Below are 21,512 nucleotides of genomic sequence, written 5' to 3'. Positions count from 1 at the left end.
GTTTTTTTTCTTTCTCAGGAGAAACACCTATGTTAGAGAAAGGGGAGAGGAAACAGAAGACAGGAAGAGCCTATGATGTAGGTCTGACAGGTGGGCCAAGGAACACCGGGGCAAAAGAGGGCAGGACAGCTCCAAAGATGTCATGGCCAGGCTGATGGAAGCACCCAAGAAGACTGCTCCGTATTTTTTTTTTTTTTTTTTTTTGGGACGGAGTCTTACTCTGTCACCCAGGCTTGAGTGCAGTGGCTCGATCTCGACTCACTGCAACGTCCACCTCCTGGGTTCAAGCAATTCTCCTGCCTCAGCCTCCCGCACCCGGCCACAGACTGCTCATTAAAAGAGTCCTGTGTCGGGCAGAAATGGCCTAGCACCTGGACCTCCACTGTGCTTGGTGACAGCCAGGACCAGCATGCCTGGGCAGGAACATGGCAGCAGTTCCCCAATGCCAGGAGCTTTTGTAATTGAACTCCTTGAAGCTGCTTTCTTGAAGGGAGGACTGAGCAGTGCTCCTTCATAACCTCCAGAGGCCCAAGACCAAACACTTGGGAATGTCAACGTTAAGACATTTGGGTAGAGGAGAAAAGAGGAAAGAAGGGAAGATGCATGAAAAAGAATTAAGTTTAAGTAAAGAAGATGAAGATGGGCTGGGCACGGTGGCTCATGCCTGTAATCCCAGCACTTTGGGAGGCTGAGGCAGGCAGATCACCTGAGGTCAGGAGTTCAAGACCAGCCTGGCCAACATGGCGAAACCCTGTCTCCATTAAAAATACAAAAATTAAGGCCGGGCGCAGTGGCTCACGCCTGTAATCCCAGCCCTTTGGGAGGCAGAGGCAGGCGGATCACGAGGTCAGATCGAGACCATCCTGGCCAACATGGTGAAACCCCATCTCTACTAAAAATACAAAATTATCTGGGTGTGGTGGTGCGCACCTGACAGCTACTCGGGAGGCTGATGTAGGAAAACTGCTTGAACCCGGGAGGCAGAGGTTGCAGTGAGCCGAGATCACACCACTGCACTCTAGCCTGGAGACACAGAGAGACCCAATCTCAAAAAAAAAAATAAAATAAAATAAAAAAAAATTAGCCCAGCTACTTGGGAGGCTGAGGCAGGAGAACTGCTTAAACCTCTGGGAGGCAGAGGTTCTTCTGGGAGGAATGTCAAATGGCTAAAAAGGTCACCCACCAGCTTTGATGTCGGGTGGCAGGAATGTCCAGCAGGAGACAGTGCTGCCAGCTGCTGTTTGTAGAACACACAGGCTACCTGATGGCTGGGTGGGCCTTTCCCCAGCACCTGCCTGTGGGACCCCGTTGTGCCACTGCACTACAGCCTGGGCGACAGAGCAAGACTCTGTCTCAAAAAAAAAAAAAAAAAAAGGCTGTCCTGAAGATGTGAGTAGGTTTATCTGTGGAGAGTGACAGCCCACAGGCAATCTGCATCTTGGAGCCTGACAAGGAAGCTAAGTAGTATTCAAGAAAAAAGGCCTTCTTGGTGGAACTTTCTACCTTTCAAAGAGCTACCACACCCAAGACAACCTTGGCTGCTTAAGAACACCCTGGAACCACAGGTGGGTGGGCTGTTATCAACACACTGACCAGGGAAGTGGGGTGTGAAAACTCACTTCAAATCCTGCTTCTGCCAAAGGTTAAAGACTAACCTCTTTGACTTTGGGCAAATCACTTAACCCACCTAAATCCCATACTCTTCCTCCATAACCCTCCTCTTCCTGGAACAACAGAAATCACTAACACCCGAAGATTACTTGCTACATTCTAGCACCCTTGCTACTGACTTCCCATTCAACATCTCCTTTTTCTTTTTTGAGACGGAGTTTCATTCTTGTAGCCCAGGCTAGAGTGCAACGGCACGATTTCGGCTCACCACAACCTCTGCCTCCCGGGTTCAAGCGATTCTCCTGCCTCAGCCTCCCAAGGTGCTGGGATTACAGGCGTGAGCCACCACACCCGGCCTCAACATCTCCTTTAATCTGCAAAAATAATCCTGGGGGATAGGTCCTAGTCTTATCCGTATTTTACAGATTATCCACCTGTGAAAATGGGAACAACAATATTGATTCTGTTATAAGGCTTCTTGAAGACTGAATGGAATCATTTACGGAATGTGTGTGGCACAGATGATTGTTTGAAAGTTGAAAGCCTGAAGCCTATGGGCAGACCTAAGGTCAAGCACCAAGACAGACCAGAACCCACCCCTCGACAATCAGAGCAGGAGTCTCTTCCAAGACATAATACTCCACTCCCCAGTACCAAGGCAGTGCTCGGCCGAGGGCATTCCACAGGTTTCTAGGGGAACTTCAGAGGATGGCTTGTAATGTTCTCCCTGAAAGAGTTAGCAGCTCAGAGGGTTTCTTAGAGGGTAATGTTTACAAACAGACAAGACTGAAAAATTGTTATTTGGCAAAAAAACTTCTGAATTTAATAAAGAAATGGCAATACCTGGTACGTACAGTAATTCAAAATCTTTTCACTAAGCACCAAATAGGATAGTTCTCAATCTTCTCAAGAACCTCTTTGAAAGAATGCCTAAAACCTAATCAGTTTACTTAGGTTTTTAATCAATAAATACAAAGCTGCCAATCAGAGTTTCTAATTACCATGAGATGACCAGGTTAGCAACCTTGAGGTCATACCATATGACCTTTTAAAGGCTTTGTTTAACCTATACATCGTAACTGAGGGGATTTGTTGATGTCAGGCTGGTAATCAGAGATCCATGTGCCAGATACCATATACACACACAACAAAAAGAAACAGACTATATGGTCCTTATATATTTAAGAAGAAGAATGTCTAATTCTCATGGGTGTACAATTAGTGAGGGACAGAGAGACAGATACAAAGCACTAACCCACCAGGGAGAACCTAGCAAGGGCAGCAGAAGAGATCAAAGTACTGTGCCCTGGGGATGCAACTGAATAGGTGCTGGGAGGCTTCAGGGACCAGGCACATGAGTGGATGTCAGTCCATGTGGCAAGGGGCCTTCAAGGCTGAAGAAAACAAAATGAGTCAAGGCACAGAACCACAGGAGTACTGCCAATCAGAAGACAGTGAAGCATTTGTTCTGGGTAAACGGATGTGATCTAATAAGAGACCATAAAACTCAGAAAACCTTACCCAATGAGAGCCAGAAATCTCCATTTCTTAACAGCAACTCAACAGGGAATCTGAGGCTGCCTACAAAACTAACGAGAGCAAAATATCCTCCCAAAGGCAGGGCGCCACATACTCTTTGTGGAGGCTCAGTAGCCAATGATCACCCTGCAGCCCCTCCTCACCCCCACCACGACACTCTAGTCCCTTGGAGTCAAATCCACTGGCAACAACCTTACTTAAGGGAAAATGTTTCCCCTCCCAAAATGTAAAACAAAAATGATACACACAAACAAAACTCAAAACAGAAAGAGACAATCAGAGCAAGATTTAGCCCCTCATAGCTCTCCTATGCCCCCACTGTCATGCTACTGAAAACAGTGTCTACCCCATTAAACAGATTCATTACTGCATAACGTAATGAATGTTAGCGTATCACTGCTCCCACTATATCCTTTTCTGTCAAAAAAAAAAAAAAAAAAGCAAACAAACACCACATAAAATATAAACATACCCCAAATAGAAGTCAGCATCAACCTAAGGATCCTACTGTAAGATTACTACACTAACCCAGGACAGTTCCGTCCTCTTCCAACCTATTTACAAAAAAATCCTCATTCCGAGAGCTCTGGAAACATTACAAATATTGTATTAGATTCCTCTTCTTGAGGTAGTTCAAAGTCTTAAAACAGAGCAAATTTACATACTTTTCTGCACACCACTGAGGGGTAATTATCATAAGGCCTACGACTAAAACTCCCATCTCCTGATTCTCAGGCTACTATACTCTTTTCCTTCGGATCAAACTACAGGAAACACACATAAAAAGATGAAAAGTCATGCAAAAATTTAAAAACAAGCAAAGCCGCCATAAAAAAGAATCTGTGTCATCACATTCACAGACTAAACTTTGCTAAAGACAAAAAAAAAAAAAAAAAATTACTTGGTTTATCCAAGCTACAGACATGTTATAAAGTACTCAAGAAATTAACAGCTTATAAAAATAGTGGAAAATTTTTCAATGGGAGCATAAAACTAAAATGAACTCATTATCTGGAAAAGAGTTCTTCCAAAATGTCAAGTCCACAGGAAGGGATGTGTGGCCAACCTCATGCACCAGCCCACTCACAGGCCAACTGCCTCTGCCCTTTGCTCACGTTGGCTTCAGAGGTGCAGGGATGTTGGCAGATGCCTGCTCCAGGTAGGCCAAGGAGCCCTGAGGGATGTCGGCGGGCTTTTTGTGCTGCACGTTGATGTCCTCCAGCACCTGCTGCCAATGCCTCAGCTTTGTCAAGTGCTTCTGGACTAGCGCATCTTTCCGCTGTAATTCATTCCTTAGTTCCGACACATCCTGCAGATGAAAGCAATGGAGTAAGTCAGAGCAAACGCGGGAAAAACACATACGGTTCTGGTTAGTTAAGAGGCTAACAATTCAAAACAGAGAACCCATTAAACCATATTAAGCCCATTACTCTGCTTGGCCTCATTATTTGATTAACCCAAATGACAGATTCTAACATAAGTTTTTATGGGGTTTTTTTGTTTGTTTGTTTGTTTTGAGACGAAGTCTTGCTCTGTCACCCAGGCTAGAGTGCAGTGGTGTGGTCTTGCCTCACTGCAGCCTCCACCTCCCAGGTTCAAGTGATTCTCCTGCCTCAACCTCCTGAGTAGCTGGGATCACAGGCACATGCCACCACACCCAGCTAATTTTTATATTTTTAGTAGAGAGGTGGTTTTGCCATGTTGGCCAGGCTAATCTCGAACTCCTGACCTCAAGTTATCCACCTGCCTCAGCCTCCCAAAGTGCTGGGATTACAGGCGTAAGCCACCACACCCGGCCTATGTTTATTTTTCTTATAGAAAGTAATATGCAAGTTACAAAATTCAAAAGGCAGCCAAAAAGAAATCAGATTGATAGGGTTTGGCTGTGTCCCCACCCAATCTCATCTTGAATTGTAACTCCTACAATTCCCATGTGTTGAGGGAGCAACCTGGTGAGAGGTAATTGAATCATGGGGGCAAGTCTTTCCCATGCTGTTCTCCTGGTAGTGAATAAATCTCACGAGATCTGATGGTTTTAAAAATGGGAGTTTCCTTGCACAAACTCTCTTCTCTTGTCTGCCGCCATGTGAGATGTGTCTTTCACCTTCTGCCATGATTGTGAGGCCTCCCCAGCCACGTCGAACTGTAAGTCCATTAAACCTTTTTCTTTTGTGAATTGCCCAGTCTCAGATATGTCTTTATCAGCAGTGTGAAAACAGACTAATACAGAGACTCTATCCCATCCTGGTCCCCAGCCATCCAGTACCTCTCTCCAAAGGCTACTGCTGAGAACCTAAAACACTGAAAATCTGAAACATTTGTTAACAACTGTTTACAAAAAAATCCACACCACTGATCTATCACTTCAGATTATGAACTGTTAAAATTACATTTTCAAGAGCTTTTTAAGAACAACAGCATTACATCCTTTACTAACAACCCAGTCTTGGACATACCCGCACTGTTATTCAAGTATTCACATCAGGAAATGATCTGACATGATAAACTGTAAGAATAGCTACCCCCAACAGCTGGTATCATGAATGAAAAGAGACTTTTTGATTAATTGGGACTTCAAAAATTGCCCCCAACCAATAATCTCAATTCAGTGTTTCTCACTGAGGGCATCGCTGGCTTTTTGGGCAGGACGATTCTTCACTTTTCCACATCGCATGGGGCAGGTCCTGGCCCAACCCATTCAATGCCATTAAAGCTTCCCAAGTCATCATGGCAACCCCAACTCATTCCAAATGCCCCAGATTAGAACAACTGAGATCAACGAAATCCTGAGTTTCTAGGAGCCTGGGTCGAACATTACGTTTTGATTCCTTGGATTCCTGTGTGCAAGGCAATGGGTAAGGCAACTGGGGACACAGATCTCAGTTTTTGTCCAGAACAAGCCTATATATGTTAGTGGCTTTTTATCCTTTTTTCACATGGCCGAATCTTTTAAGAAAAATCTTTCCTGAGGGCCAATGTATGATACAAGTCACATCAGAGCTGTTCTGTCTGACACTCTGCTTTCGGACCCCACTCCTTGGCTTTACTTCTTGTTCAGGTTGTCCCAAACATGGATGACCAGCCACATTTCACACTGACCTATAAAGCCTGAATGAAACTCGCAGGAAATGGGTACATCTCATTTAAAGCATAAAAGGAATCCTGGCACCACTTAGTTCTTCCTATAGAGCTGAGGAGAAAACTGAGTTCATACCTCTTTGATAACTTGCTCTGGTTTCTGGACAGATAACTGCAATCTTTTTTGTAAGAAAAAACATTCTGTCTGTCTTGCAATATCCAGAAACTTCTGGATACACTGATCAACACCTTAAAAAAAAAAAGCACCAAAATTATTAAAATAAGAAAAACAATAGACTCATTTATCTCCCTCATAAATGAATAATCAGAATGTAAAAACAAAGCCTTCTCATGGACAACTCAGGGATTTTAATCTTGGCCACAGCGGTAATAATAACCCCCCATTTCTCATGTGTTAACCAACATTAAACAGCAGATAATTTGTGCTTTTTTCTCAGGTTAAAAAAAAGAGAGAGACCTTAATACAGCATAAAAGCCATGAGATCTTTTTTAAAAAGACAATGCAGCTGGGCATGGTGGCTCAAGCCTGTAATCACAGCACTCTGGGAGGCCGAGGTGGGCGGATCATGAGGTCAGGAGATTGAGCCTATCCTGGCCAACATGGTGAAACCCCGTCTCTATTAAAAATACAAAAATTAGCTGGGTGTGGTGGCACACGCCTGTAATCCAGCTACTCAAGAGGCTGCGGCAGAAGAATCACTTGAACCAGGGAGTCAAAGGTTGCAGTGAGCCGAGATCGCGCCACTGCACTCCAGACTGGTGACAGAGCAAGACTCCGTCTCAAAAAAAAAAAGACAAGGCAGAGGCCAAGCATGGTGGCTCACACCTGTAATCCCAGCACTTTGGGAGGCTGAGGCAGTAAGATTGCTTGAGCCTAGGAGTTCAAGACCAGCCTGGGCAATACAGCAAGATCCCATCTCCACAAAAAAATAAAATAAAATAAATTAGCCAAATGTGGTGGCTCACACTGTGGTCCCAGCTACTGGGGGGCTGAAATGGAAGGATTGCTTCAGACCAGGAGGCAGAGGTTGCAGTGAGCAGAGATCGTGCCACTGCACTTTTCTTAAAAGGGAAAGCAAGAACTCTGTCTCCAAAAAAAAAAAAAAAAAAAGAGACAATGCAGAGATCCAGCAATTAGCATCATAATTTCCAGTTAAAATGGCAAATATAAGGCCGGGCGCGGTGGCTCACGCCTGTAATCCCAACACTTTGGGAGGCTGAGGCGGGTGGATCACCAGAGGTCAGGAGTTCGAGACCAGCCTGATCAACATGGCGAAACTAAAATACAAAAATACAAAATTAGCTGAGTATGGAAGTGCATGCCTGTAGTCCCAGCTACTCGGGAGGCTGAGACAGGAGAATTGCCTGAACCCGTGAGGTGGTGGTTGCAGTGAGCACTCCAGCCTGGGTGACAAAAGTGAAACTCCGTCTCAAAAAAAAAAAAAACATGTAAAATACGGTATGAAGAAATCAGAAGCTCTGGTTACCTTTGGGGACAGAACTTGGGGAATAAAAAGAAGCACAGGAGACTTTTCTCTGTAAGACCTATTCCAAAAATAATAAAATTTTTTTTAAAAAGCAGTACACACTATTGGTCTTCTTCTTTACCTAGTACTAATACGAAAAGTTCATTATAAATGATTCGTTATGGGTGATACAAGACGTCAATTAATAAACTGAACCAACAATCAGAAGCTCATAGAGATTATGTGCACACATTTTAGTCCCTGAAATGTTCTCTTAGGATAAAAGCAGGACTGAAACACATGAAGTACAAAATTAGCAACTAGGAAATATTGCTGAAGCCAAGAACATTGTGTACACAGAGGGAATGCTTACCGGTTCGAATTTCTTCCTGATCGGTGCCATTGACATAGTCCTGACTCACCAGAGACGCAAAGCAAGCCTGTGTAATCACAACATAGGAAAGAAAAAAATGTCATTCACACATCAAAAATCTCACTCCAGAGGAAGAAATAGCTTCTCCTGAAGTCATCTGATGAGGTGGCAGCATCTGTGTTTGCACATGAGATGGCAAGACATCATGCCAATGGAAACATGTGGTAAACTGAGTTTACCAATTAATTAGGCCTATGGAGGAAGCGCCAGGCAAATGAGCCGGCACCACATCTGGTCTCTGTCCTACCACGTGCCCCTTCCCCGTATCTTACTCCACACCAGGCCCAGACACTCTTCCAGCCCCACTGTGGTCTCTTGCTGGTGCTTACACAACTCACATCACCACCCATTCAGGACTCAGGCCAATCTTCGCCCCCTCAGAGACCAGCCGGTCTACCCTTTCTAAACTGTGCCCCTCCTGCTCATGCTCCACACCCAAGCACAGTTTTATTGTTTTTCACATAATTAACTGACATCATATCCATTATTTTAATCCATTATTATTTGTCCCCTACTAGTAGGTGAGAATTTTGTCTGTCTTATTCACCACTCTCCTCCTAGTGCCTGGCACACTGCCTTGGCACAAGGGAAGTGTTTAATAACACATATTACTGACTGACTGGACGGCCTAAGAGGACAAGGTTGGTGTCACATGGATAATCAAGTCCCAGAGAGAGTTATCTCTAAAGGGCACCTATACAGATGCAAATGTGAATCAGCCAAGGAGTTCAGTGCACAAGCAACTCTAAGGAAATGAACCAAAGCAGGCCCACTGCAGGAAGTGGGCAGGGAGATTGGGGAGGCACAGAAAGAGAACAGCATGGCAGCTGGAAGAGCAGGAGTTAGAAAGGAAGCCTCAAACACAGGAAAGCAGAGCTCTGCCAGCAATCAGCAAACTACACTTGGTGTGAGGCAGACAGATCTGAGCTCAAATTTAGAACATTAGCTACATGGGAGGGACCTTTGACAAAAATTCTGCCTGCCTGCAGCTCCCGCACCTGACTTACAGAGAAAGTAAATCAGTAAAACAGATTGCCCATTCTTGGGATTACTCTGAACGATGACTCCTGGCCAGGCACGGTGGCTCACGTCTGTAATCCCAACACTTTTGGGAGGCTGAGGCAGGCGGATCACAAGGTCAGGAGATCAAGACCATCCTAACTAAGACGGTGAAACCCCGTCTCTAATAAAATACAAAAAATTAGCCAGGCATGGTGGCACGTGCCTGTAGTCCCAGCTACTACTCGGGAGGCTGAGGCAGGAGAATCGCTTGAACCTGGGAGGCAGAGATTGCAGTAAGCCAAGATCGCAGCACTGCACTGCAGCCTGGGTGACAGGGATGTGGGTAGGATGTACTTCCTTTGTGAGACCTATGGCTACTGGAAAACATCCCATCAAGAGGCCAACCAGTCACAAACTGGCCAAAAGAGCTGGGCCAGCTCCCCAGAGCCAGGAGGCGTACCAGACAGGGTGGCAGGAAATCTCAAGAATTTTACTCTCCTCCACCCCCTTAAGAAAAAAATTCGGGGTCAGACATGGTGGCTCACGCCTGTAATCAACACTTTTGGAGACCAAGATGGGTGGATCGCTTCAGCCCAGGAGTTCAAGACCAGCATGGGCAATGTGGTGAAACCCTGTCTCTACAAAAACAAAAATCAGTCAGGCGTAGTGGTGCGCACTTGTAATCCCAGCCACTTGGAAGGCTGAGGCAAGAGGACCACCTGAGCCCAGAAAGTGGAGGTTGCAGTGACCCAACATCATGCCATTGCACTCTGGCCTGGGTGACAGAGTGAGACTCTGTCTCAAAAAAAAAAAAAAAAAAGAAGAGAAAAAAAAGATACACAGGCCTTTATAAACAGTTGGACAGCTGTATTAAGAAGAAAATGTGTGGTAGTCTAGAAAGAGAATAAACTTTTTTTTTTTTTTTTGAGACATAGTCTCACTCTGTTGCCCAGGCTAGAGTGTAGTGGCATGATCTTGGCTCACTGCAACCTCTGCCTCCCAGGTTTCAGTGATTCTCCTGCCTCAGCCTCCCAAGTAGCTGGGATTAAGGCGTGTGCCACCATAGACCACTAATTTTTGTATTTTTAGTTAGAGATGGGGTTTCACCATGTTGGCCAGGATGGTCTCGAACTCCTGACCTCAAGTGATCCAGCCACCTTGGCCTCCCAAAGTGCTGGGATTACAGGTGTGAGCCACGGCATCTGCCTAGAAAGAGAACAGCTTTTTAAAAGCATGGCTAAAACAGAGCCTTTGCCTGGAAAGTAAGTGCTAGTCCTCATTTCCACAAACCCAACGGCTGGCTTTGAGCAAGTAACTTGCCCTCACTGAGCCTCAGTTTCTCTACCCATGAATGGAGGAAATGGAACTAGATGGTCTCCAACGTTCCCTCCAAAATCAAGAGTTGCATCAGCTCAATAAATTCCTTCCATCAAAGAGCATGTGCTGAGCAGCTAGAATGAGCAGACAGAGACCTCAAGGGGTGGCACCCCAATACGAATGAGAAGCAGGTAAGCAGGTTCTGCTATGTGCCACTGGAGGCTGTGAAAATTGAGGTCCACACAGAACACAAGGAAGGAAACCGGAAAAGTTCCAAAGAAAATGTGACCTTTGAATTGAATCTTGAGACAAGACTAGACAGATCGTGATCACCCAGCAGCAGAGAGAGGATCCAGTTTGCACCTCTCTCACTCCCCTTCACCTGGCTAAGTCAAAATGCTTCTTTGGCTTTCCTGCTCTCTGGGAAGCCTTCTTCGATGTACACACCTGTATGTGCTCCCACAGTATCCTAGCTTTCTTCTATCAGAGCAGCGATCCTACAACAAGGCAACTGCCTGCCATTTATCATAAGCTTCCTGAAGGCAGGGACTGGTTTTCTCTGTATTCTCTGTAAGGATAATCGAGTCCCAGAGGGAGTTCTCTCTCAAGGGCACCTACAGACATATATGTGAATTGGGCAAGGAGTTCTGTGCACAGGCAACTACACTACAGGCTCCACACTACAGGTTCCTTCAATGTCTGACAAATATTCATCTAGCACTTGCTATCTACTACCACTGTATTAGCACTACGAGATACAATGTGAGGAGTAGGGGTACAAAACAGGTAGTCTCTAACTTCATGGAGCCTGGTTTAATGGTAAGTATTAAAAAGAAGGCCAGGGAAGGGTCCACTGAGGAAGTGATGCAATGAGCTGAGGAGGGGCCTGGAAGCCCAAAGAGAAAACAAATGGTATACGTGGGAAAGTCTTGTGTGGCTGAAGTAAGGAAACGAGTCTGAAGGAGAGAACTCAACATGCAAAGCCTGGGAGACCACACTAAACATCTTCATCTTATCTCAAGAGCAACAAGCAGCCACTGTACGTTTTTAAGCAGCAGGGTGCTGGGAGTCAACTTTGGCTAAGACTTGTACAGTGCCAGGCTAAGACTCGTACAGTGCCTTGTACAGTGCCAGTCTTTCAGCAAGTGCCCATGACTGAGAGCCAGCTCCCCTCAAGCACAATGCTACATGCTGTTCTAAAGTTCATCAGACCCTTCCTTTACCACTTAGTCGTCGTCCTCCCTCCTCCCCCTCCCCCTCCCCCTCCCCCTCCCCCTCCGCCGCCGCCTCCTCCTCCTCCTCCTCCTCCTCCTCCTCCTCCTCCTCCTCCTCCTCCTCCTCCTCCACCTCCACCTCCACCTCCACCTCCACCTCCACCTCCACCTCCACCACCACCACCACCACCACCACCACCTCCCCCCCTCCCTCCATCTCTGTCCTTCAAATCATTTATTTCTGGCTAGGTGCGGTGGCTCACGCCTGTAATCCCAGCACTTTGGGAGGCCCAGGCGGGTGGATCACGAGGTCAGGAGTTCGAGACCAGCCTGGCCAAGATGGTGAAACCCCGTCTCTACTAAAAATAAAAAAATTAGCATGGTGGCAGGTGCCTGTAATCCCAGCAACTCGGGAGGCTGAGGCAGGAGAATCGCTTGAACCCGGGAGGCGGAGGTTGTAGTGAGCTGAAATTGCACCACTGCACTCCAGCCTGGGCGAGTGAGAGAGACTCCATCTCAAATTATTTATTTCTAAATCTCTGTACATCCGTGTGGTAAAAGCATTTTGTCCATGCAGTCTGAGTAATATAATCGCTTACAAATTATATTCATGTACTACTGTGCTATCAGATACAATATAAAAGTCACAAAATTGGGACATTTATTCATATTTTATTTTATTTTTTGAGACGGAGTCTAGCTTGTCACCCACGCTGGAGTGTAATGGCGCGATCTCGGCTCACTGCAACCTCCGCCTCCCGGGTTCAAACGATTCTCCTGCCTCAGCCTCTCGAGTAGCTGGGATTACAGGCGCACGCCACCACGCCTGGCTAATTTTTGTATTTTTAGTAGAGTCGGGGTTTCCCATGTTGGTCAAGCTAGTCTCGAACTCCTGACCTCGTGATCTGCCCGCCTCAGCCTCCCAAAGTGCTGGGATTACAGGCGTGAGCCACGGCGCCCGGCAAAATTGGGATTTAAAATGTGGAAAAGTTAACTCCAATTTGAAGTTATATTACTTTATTACTACACAGGAATAGCTCATCTTCCACTTTAAAGACCACTGGAAATCACCAGAGCACTTATTTTCAGCTGTCTATCTTCCCTCAATACACAGTTCACCTTTCTTGCTACAAGGTAAACTCCTTGGGCAGAACTGAGATTGGGTCATCTGTGCCTCCCTCCCTCCCTAACCTCCAGCATTCCTCTTTCCTCAGCCCCTAGTACCACGCTGCGCCTGGTAACTTAAATAAGTCAATTTCCGCTCTTAAGAGTCCCTTTACTTTAGGATCGTTTAAGGGTGAAGCCCAGCGGAAAGGATACAGGACACAGTAGTGAAACTCCGAGCTCCGAAAAGGCTTGAGCCTCTTACTAAACATGCAGGAATGCAAGAAACGGTGCTCAGGGATGAGACCAAGGACCGGCTGGGAATCTGGAAGGGTTCCAAGTTTGGGGTTTAGGCAAACTTCGGGTCCACGTTTCCAGAAACGTCGAGTTTACGCGCCTCCGCCAGCAGACCTGAATTGAATACGGGCCACGGGGAAGCCTAAAGCAAGTGATTTACTTTCTTTAAGCCTCAGTTTCCCCATTTGTAAATTAGTTGCTCGGATCCCTGGAGGAGATACGCGTACGCGCAGTTCGTGTTTCAGAAAAAAGGTAAGGCTGGGGACAAAGACTTATATTACCTCGAAAGATGACTCCAACTCGTCCACCAAAGTGCTGCTGGAAGGTCTAGGAGCGCCTGGAGCTGCCTGAAGAAGCGAAGCTTGGCCCGGAAGGCCCGGCGGGGCCTGAGGGGGCCCGGGGGGCTGCCCAGAAAACATACCCCCTAGCGGAGCCGCCATGTCTGGAGTGGCGCAAGAGAGATCTACTGCGCCTGCGCGGAAGCCGGCTCAGAAGGCCACGAGTCTGGTGCAGTAGGTGTGGTCACGTGACAGGACCGCGCGATTGGAGGGTTCTGTTGCGCCCCTGGAAGGACGATTTTTGATTCTTCTGTTTTCTTGTCTATCGCAAAACAGAGTTTACATGTATTTTCCTTTTTTCTTAGCTTAAGAATTGAAGACTTTGGCCAGATTAGACCTGGTTGTGTGGAGAGGAGAATTAATAACTACAGTGGAGCGAGCCCTTCCGCGAGGGTCAGGATACTACTATGCTAGTCCCGACTCTGCCCCAAATGCCTGGAGAGACTTTGGCTAAGTCACTTTTTCTTTCCCCGAGCTGTTTACCGTTGGTAAAAGGAGAGGGTCTCCCACTCACTCCACAAACATTTGTTGAGTCATTGGTGATAGCGGGAACAAGACAGGCAAAGTTCTTCCTGAATTCTGGTCGGAGATGGATAACGGAAACAACTTTGTTGAGGTTCCCAATGTGCCCGGCACTGTTCTCAACAGAGAGAAAGTCACTATGCTAACCTTTTTTTTTCTTTCTTTTCTTTTTTCTCAGGGTCTCGCTCTGTCGCCCAGGCTGGAGTGCAGTGTCATGATCAGGGCTTGACCTCCCGGGCTCAAACAATCCCCCCACTTCAGTCACCCAAGTAGCTAGGACCACAGGTGCGTGCCGTCGCCGGGCTTTTTTTTTTGTTGTTGTTCCCCAGTTGAGTCAGGTGTTCTACTGAGCTCAAGTGATTTTACCGCCGCGGCCTCCCAAAGTGTTGGGAATACAGGCATGAGCCAACGCGCCAGGCTGCTAATCTTTTTTTTTTTTTTTTTTTTGAGACGGAGTCTCGCTTTGTCGCCCAGGCTGGAGTGCAGTGGCGCGATCTTGGCTCACTGCAAGCTCAGCCTCCCGGGTTCACGCCATTCTCCTGCCTCAGCCTCCCAAGTCTGGGACTGCAGGCGCCCGCCACCACGCCCGGCTAATTTTTTGTATATTTAGTAAAGACGGGGTTTCACCGTGTTAGCCAGGATGGTCTCGATTTCCGGACCTCGTGATCCGCCCGCCTCCGCCTCCCAAAGTGCTGAGATTACAGGCATGAGCCACCGCGCCCGGCACCAGGCTGCTAATCTTTTAATAACCTGCTTTTAACATTTGCTTATCTCCCTTTTTTTTTTTTTTTTTTTTTTTTTTTGGTGACGGAGTCTCGCTCTGTCGCCCAGGCTGGAATGCAGTGGCGCGATCTCGGCTCACTGAAACCTCCGCCTCCCGGGGTCAAGCAATTCTCCTGCCTCAGCCTCCCGAGTAGCTGGGACTACAGGCGCCCACCACCACGCTCGGCTAGTTTTTCTGTATTTTAGTAGCGCCAGGGTTTCACCTTGTTGCCCAGGCTGGTCTCGAATTCCTGAGCTCAGACAATCCGCCCGCCTCGGTCTCCCAAAGTGCTAGGATTACAGGCGTGAGCCACCGCGCCCAGCCTTCTTATTTATCTCTTTAGAAACCAAATAACTTTTTTCCATTATATCTGATTTTACAGTTATCACCCAGCACGTTTACTGAGCCCTCCATTTCCCAGGCACTATTTAATGATCTGGAGGTTATAGCAATCACCCCAAATCTCTGGAAGGCGAGAGACACATAAATACTTAGCAATATTGTGTAGAGAGAAGAGCTGGGAAGGAAAATGAAACCCAGTAAGGGGATGGCTAGTGAGAGGGGTGTTCTTTGAGATAAGTGATTGGAGGAGGCCTCTCCAAGGAGATCTGGACTGCCGTGACTGGCATGAAAATTTAACTAGGAGTGCTTTCTACAGCGAGGGATCCCTGAAGAAGAAGCCTGCCTGGGATGTTTAAGGAACCACAGGAAGCTCAGTGCCAGAGGAGTGAGCCAGGGCAGAAATGTTCAGAGAAAAAGCAGGAGCTTCCCTTTGCCAGTCAGGCTCAGATCAAGTCATCTTCCCAGCCTCAGTTTCACTTAGATCCCCACTCCTAAGTACTTGCCCCTGTTTAATTTTCTTCACAGCATTTATGTAATCTGAAATTATCTTGTTCATTTCTTCATAACTAAATCACCTACCCTCCTCCTCCTCCTCTCTCTGTCATACACATGCCAACTAGAAAATAAGTTCCATACATCAGACCCTGCCCATCTTATTCACCTGTATCCCCGGAATCTAGAATGGTGCCTGGCGTAGATAGACATAATAAATATGTGATGACTGAAAGAACCAGAAGAGACTGCCAGGAGGAAACAAGTCTACTCCAGCAGTTTTCAGACAGTTTTGGTCTCAAGACACCTTTATACTCCTAAAAATTATTGAGGATCCCAAAGTTTTTGTTTATGTGGGTTAAGTCTGCTAATATTTATCTGATAAATTAAAACTGAGAATTTTAGGCTGGGGGCAGTGGCTCACGATTGTAATCCCAGCACTTCGGGAGGCCAAGGCAGCCGGATCACGAGATCAGGAGATCAAGACCATCCTGGCTAACACGGTGAAACCCCATCTCTACTACAAATACAAAAAATTAGCCGGGCGTGGTGGTAGGCGCCTGTAGTCCCAGCTACTTGGGAGGCTGAGGCAGGAGAATGGCGTGAACCCAGGAGGCAGAGCTTGCAGTGAGCCGAGATCGTGCCACTACACTCCAGCCTGGTTGAGAGCGAGACTCCATCTCAAAAAAAAACTGAGAATTTAAAGAATCAATTCATTAAAAAATAATAAATTCATTACATGTTAACAAAAACAATCTTTATTAAAACTAATACTCTATTTTCTAAAATAAGGAATAAGTAAAAATTATGGCATCATTTTACTTTTTTGCAAGTCTCTTTATATATATATATATATATTTTGAGACAGGGTCTTACTCTGTCGCCCAGGCTGCAGTGCAGTTTCACAATTACAGCTCACTGTAACTTCTGCCTCCCAGGCTCCAGCAATTCTCCCAACCAGCCTCCCAGGTAGCTGGAACTACAGGCATGTGCCACCACACCTGGCTAATTTTTTGTAGAGATGGGGTCTTGCCATGTTGCCCAGGCTGGTCTCGAACTCCTGGGCTCAAGCAATCCACCTACCTCAGCCTCCCAAAGTGCTGGAATTACAGGAGTGAGCCACTGTGCCCAGCCTTTCAAGTCTCATTAATATCCAGTTTACCTAACTTCAATGTAAATTTCCTGAGAGCATGGTCAGTGGTATTTCTCTTGCAGTCCTCCTAGAGTACTGCACAAAAAAGCACTAACATTTTTTGGATTTTGCTGAAATCACTTCATTTATAAGATGAGGGAACACTGCCTTAGAAAAATTACTAAGAACAAGATAATCTATGTAGAGGTTTAATACAGTGCCTCGCATAGACTAAGTTGCTAAGGAGTGACACTATGTAACTCCTATTTTTAATTTTTAGAGATAAGGTCTCACTATGTTCTCCAGGCTAGTCCTGAGTTCCTGGCCTCAAGTGATCCTCCCACCTTGGCCTCCCAAAATTCTGAGATTACAGGCATGAACCACTGGGCCCGGCCTGATTTATGTTTTAAAATAATCCTTCTAGTCATACAGATAACAGGAAAACAAGTGGAGAAGGCAGGGAGACCAGTGAAAGAGAGTAATCTAGGAGTGCAGAGAGGATGGTGACTTGTACCAGGGCAGTTGAGAGAGCAGTGGTGAGACTTGGGTCAAATAAACATGATTTGTTTAACAACCAACTGGTTGGGAATGGAATGTTAGTATGATTTGAATGTAACTTTTTTTGTTTTGAGAGGGAGTCACGCCTTGTCACCCAGGTTGGTATTGGAGTGCAGTGGTGCAGTGTTGGCTCACTACAACCTCTGCCTCCCGGGTTCAAGTGATTTCTCCTGCCTCAGCCTCCCAAGTAGCTGCGACTACAGGCACATGCCACCACACCCGGCTAGTTTTTGTATTTTTAGGAGAGACAGGGTTCATGAAGTTCCTAGCAGCTAGATGCACATTCAGTGACAACTATTAAATTTCATCTCAGCCAGGCACGGTGGCTCACATCTGTAATCCCAGCAGTTTGGGAGGCCTGTATGGGTGGATCACTTGAGGCCAGGAGTTCAAGACCAGCCTGGGCAACATGGCAAAACCCGTCTCTACTAAAAATACAGAAACTAGCTGGGCGTGGTGGTGTGCACCTATAGTCCCAGCTACCTGGGAGGCTGAGGCATGAGAATCGCTTGAACCCGGGAGGCAGAGGTTGCAGTCAGTTGAGATCACACTACTGCACTCCAGCCTGGGAGACAGAATGAGACTGTCTCAAAAAAAAAAAAAAAAAAAAAATTTCATCTCAACCAGATTAGGTAAGCCACATGAAACCAGGGCCTGTGCTATGCTTCTTGTATACCACACACTAGTAAACACAAGAGTTCCATTGTTCCTTTATCCATAAAAAGCCTTTGACAGAAGCCTTCTATCAAAGCCTGACTGAGGCTCTGTATCACCCAGAATAAATCTGTTTTCAGTTTCCTTCATAAGCCTGTAATTCCAACCCTCCAATTCCATCTTTCCTGCTGAAGTGACTTCTCAACATCAATAACCAGGGAAACCTGTGTTTGCTCACTACACTCACCGGGTTTTAATTCCAATAAATACCACAAACAAGCATGCCCATTTCCATTCCCTCTATAAACCAGTTTAGATATACAATATTTTTGCATGTCAAATTTCTTAAATGTTAAAATTAACAGTAACAAAGAGCTTTTCCTGTCAAACATTTTCAAAGTTAAAAAAAGGGCACACATCCCATTGATGGATTAATTTGATTCATAGGATACAAAAGTAAAAAAGAGGAGAGCTTTGTTCTAAGTCTGCACCAATGGAATTATGTTGATTGGTTATAGTTTCAGGAGGTGAGCAGTTTTACCCGTTGACAGTCCCCCCCCTTTTTTTAAAGAGATGGGGTCTTGGTTTGTTGCCCCAGCTAGAGTGCAGTGGCTCATAGCTCACTCATAGATCACTGCAGCCTCAAACTCCTGGGCTCAAGCAATCCTCCTGCCCCAGCCTTCTGAGTAGCTGGGACTACCGTTGCACCACCACAACACCCAGTTTATTTAAAATTTTATTTATTTATTTATTTATTTATTTATTTTTTGAGACAGAGTCTCACTGTTGCCAGGCTGGAGTGCCGTGGCATGATCTTGGCTCACTGCAACCTCCGCCTCCAGCGATTCTCCTGCCTCAGCCTCCCGAGTAGCTGGGATTACAGGCATATGCCACCATGCCCAGCTAATTTTTGTATTTTTAGTAAAGACAGAGTTTCACCATGTTGGCCAGGATGGTCTCGATCTCCTGACCTCATGATCCACCCTCCTCAGTCTCCCAAAGTGCTGGGATTACAGGCGTGAGCCACTGCACCCGGCCTTAAAAAATTTTTTATAGAGACAGGGTCTTACTATGTTGCCCAGGCTAGTCTCAAACTCCTGGGCTCCAAGTTATCCTCCCACCATGGCCTCCCAAAGTGCTGAGATTACAGGCATGAGCCACTGTATCCGCTGCCCCCCAACCCGCTTTTTTTTTTTTTTTTTTTTTTTTTGAGACCGAGTCTAGCTCTGTCGCCCAGGCTGGAGTGCAGTGGTGTGATCTTGGCTCACTGCAACGTCCGCCTCCCGGGTTCAAGCAATTCTCCTGCCTCAGCCTCCCAAGTAGCTGGGATTACAAGCATGCGCCACCAAGCCTGGCTAATTTTTTTGTATTTTTAGTAGCAACGGGGTTTCACCATATTGGCCAGGCTGGTCTCGAACTCCTGACCTTGTGATCCGCCTGCCTCGGCTTCCCAAAGTGGTGGGATTACAGGTGTGAGCCACCGTGCCTGGCCTGAGACAGGTTCTTGCTCTTTCACCCAGGGTGGAGTGCTGTGGCATGATCAGAGGGCTCACTGCAGCCTTGACCTCCAGGCTCAAGCAATCTTCCCACATCAGCCTCCCCAGTAGCTGGGCTCAGCCGACAGTCCCTTTTATGATCGTTTCTTTTTTCAGCACACTGTTGCTGGCTTGAATTCTTTTTAAAATTTAATAAAGTAGAGACAAGGGTCTAACTATGTTACCCAAACTGGTCTCAAACTCCTAGCCTCAAGCAATCCTACTGCCTTCGCCTCTCGGAATGCTGGGATTACAGGCATGAGCCACTGTGCTTGGCCTGTGGTCATGTTTCTTACTTCAGTACTTCAAATAAATTCTGCATCCATTCAAGTCACTGAACTGAAAAAGAGCACTGCGGTGTACCAGTGCAGCAGCCAGATCACCTGGCTTGAACTTTGAGCTACCAGTTACTTGCTCTGTGACATCAGTGGCATGTTACTAAACCTCTCTTGTGCCTCGTTTCCCTCATCTGTCATATGAGGGTAATAACAGTACCTGTCTCATTGGGTAGGACTCAATAATTTAACACCTGAAAACACTGAGGACAGTGCCTGGCAGATGGTAAGTCAACAATGGTTAGTATTATTCTGACTGATTCATTTTGGAAATCATGTGCCAAGCCACTATTACCCAAACTGATGAGCTCAATCCCCGAGTACCTTTAAGTAATGAGGAACACTGAGAAAATACATAAACCACTGTGCCCCAATTTAATTACGTAGTTCATACAACATGGCTACAGAGACGAATGATATTCTAGTAATAAGTTACTGGGCTTGTAGCAATATGTAAGTAAATATCAGAGCCACACCAGAGAGCACAACAAGTTGGATTTATTGTTTCTGACAAGTGCATAGTAATTTTCAGTTTGCTCATGTTCCTAGCATCACAAATCTGAGGTACAATTTTGCTTCTCAATTAAAAACATATACTCTGAAAAGTGATTAGGAAGTTCTAAAAATTTTAATCATTTATAGAGTATCTTAAAAATCCTTATCAAGTAAGATATTAACTTTACCTTTATAAATCTTTGTGTAAAATGAAAAAAAATCAAGGCATACAAATTTCATTGTGTTCTACATTTTTAAATACCATCCTTTGTCTCCGTTAAAAGATTTTCATCCATTTATTCAAAAACCTTTGAAGTTCAACTGTCCAATTTAAGACAGAGTGAAGACATTTTTGAGTATCTGAACTAAGCATTGTCTTGACTGAAACGAAGTAAGAACTCAATGAGAGTCCTTGTGGGCCTCCCTGTCATGCCTTTCCGTAGATAGGGAACCTCATCTTTGTTGGTCATCACGCCTGCTATGTCTAAATGTGCCCACTTAGGATGAGTTACGAATTCTTTCAGGAATGCTGCAGCTGTACATGCTCCCGCAGATCTGAAGAGAAAGACAAAAAGCACTTTACAACCCCATGTAAATGTGCACTAAGATCCCACATTTTTGCTAAGTACATTCTATAACCAGAGAAAAACAGTCAAGCTTATAAGACCTATTAAGATGCTAACCCACATATCACTTTCAGAATATTTATTTTCGGATATTGCTTTAAGCAGTAAAGGATAAATTCTATATTCCTTTTTGCTATGGTAATGAATTCCCATATCTTCCATCTCTTTCCCTTACCATTTACTTAAAATTACCGTTAGATTAGAAACATGCAAATTTTGAAATCTGGTTGAAGAAATATTTGAAAATTCAAGACATTAAAAAGCTTACAAGCACTACACCAAAAGGAAATTAAATAGTTAAACCTTTTATATAAGGGGATAAAATTGAAAATAGCTATTTTGGCAATCAAAGATGATTGTATAAATGTACATTTAGCTTAGCTTACATACCTGTATTTTCCAATGTTGTTAACATCAGCAAGCTGGCAATCTACAACCTGTCTTGTATAATGTTCGAAGAGAGGCATCCTCCAGACACGGTCCCCTGTTTCAATGCTGGCCTAGAGAACAGGTATGACAGGTGGAAGAGTGGATGAGGCAGGTTCTGGGAAATTCATGGCATTAACATGCTCAATGCATGAAGGAAGAGTTGTTCTAACCTGTTACTCTAGAACATGAAACTAGAAAATAGGTTTCAG

General features: G+C 45.5%; 2 protein-coding genes across 2 annotated transcripts in view; both read right to left on the bottom strand.

The window, feature by feature from the left end:
- Positions 1 to 2,405: 2,405 nt before the first annotated feature.
- Positions 2,406 to 13,852, bottom strand: MED28 (mediator complex subunit 28). Its single transcript, XM_002814626.6, has 4 exons — positions 13,364 to 13,852; positions 8,089 to 8,155; positions 6,365 to 6,477; positions 2,406 to 4,459 (listed from the first exon to the last, which is right to left on the bottom strand). Exons 1-4 carry the CDS (start codon positions 13,520 to 13,522, stop codon positions 4,262 to 4,264), a joined length of 537 nt encoding a protein of 178 aa, XP_002814672.1. The 5' UTR covers positions 13,523 to 13,852; the 3' UTR covers positions 2,406 to 4,261.
- A 6,383-nt stretch (positions 13,853 to 20,235) lies between these two features.
- The window catches only part of LAP3 (leucine aminopeptidase 3), a 30,358-nt gene continuing 29,081 nt past the window's right edge, over positions 20,236 to 21,512 (bottom strand). The window contains exons 12-13 of the mRNA XM_002814625.5: positions 21,265 to 21,374; positions 20,236 to 20,803 (exon numbers count right to left, since the gene is read on the bottom strand). Coding sequence (XP_002814671.3) covers positions 20,614 to 20,803; positions 21,265 to 21,374 — 300 coding nt within the window. The 3' untranslated portion in view covers positions 20,236 to 20,613. The remainder of the gene's footprint in view (positions 20,804 to 21,264; positions 21,375 to 21,512) is intronic.

Source organism: Pongo abelii, chromosome 3, assembly GCF_028885655.2.
Source record: "Pongo abelii isolate AG06213 chromosome 3, NHGRI_mPonAbe1-v2.0_pri, whole genome shotgun sequence".
Lineage (NCBI taxonomy): Eukaryota > Metazoa > Chordata > Mammalia > Primates > Hominidae > Pongo > Pongo abelii.
This window is presented reverse-complemented; position numbering and strand designations above follow the sequence as displayed.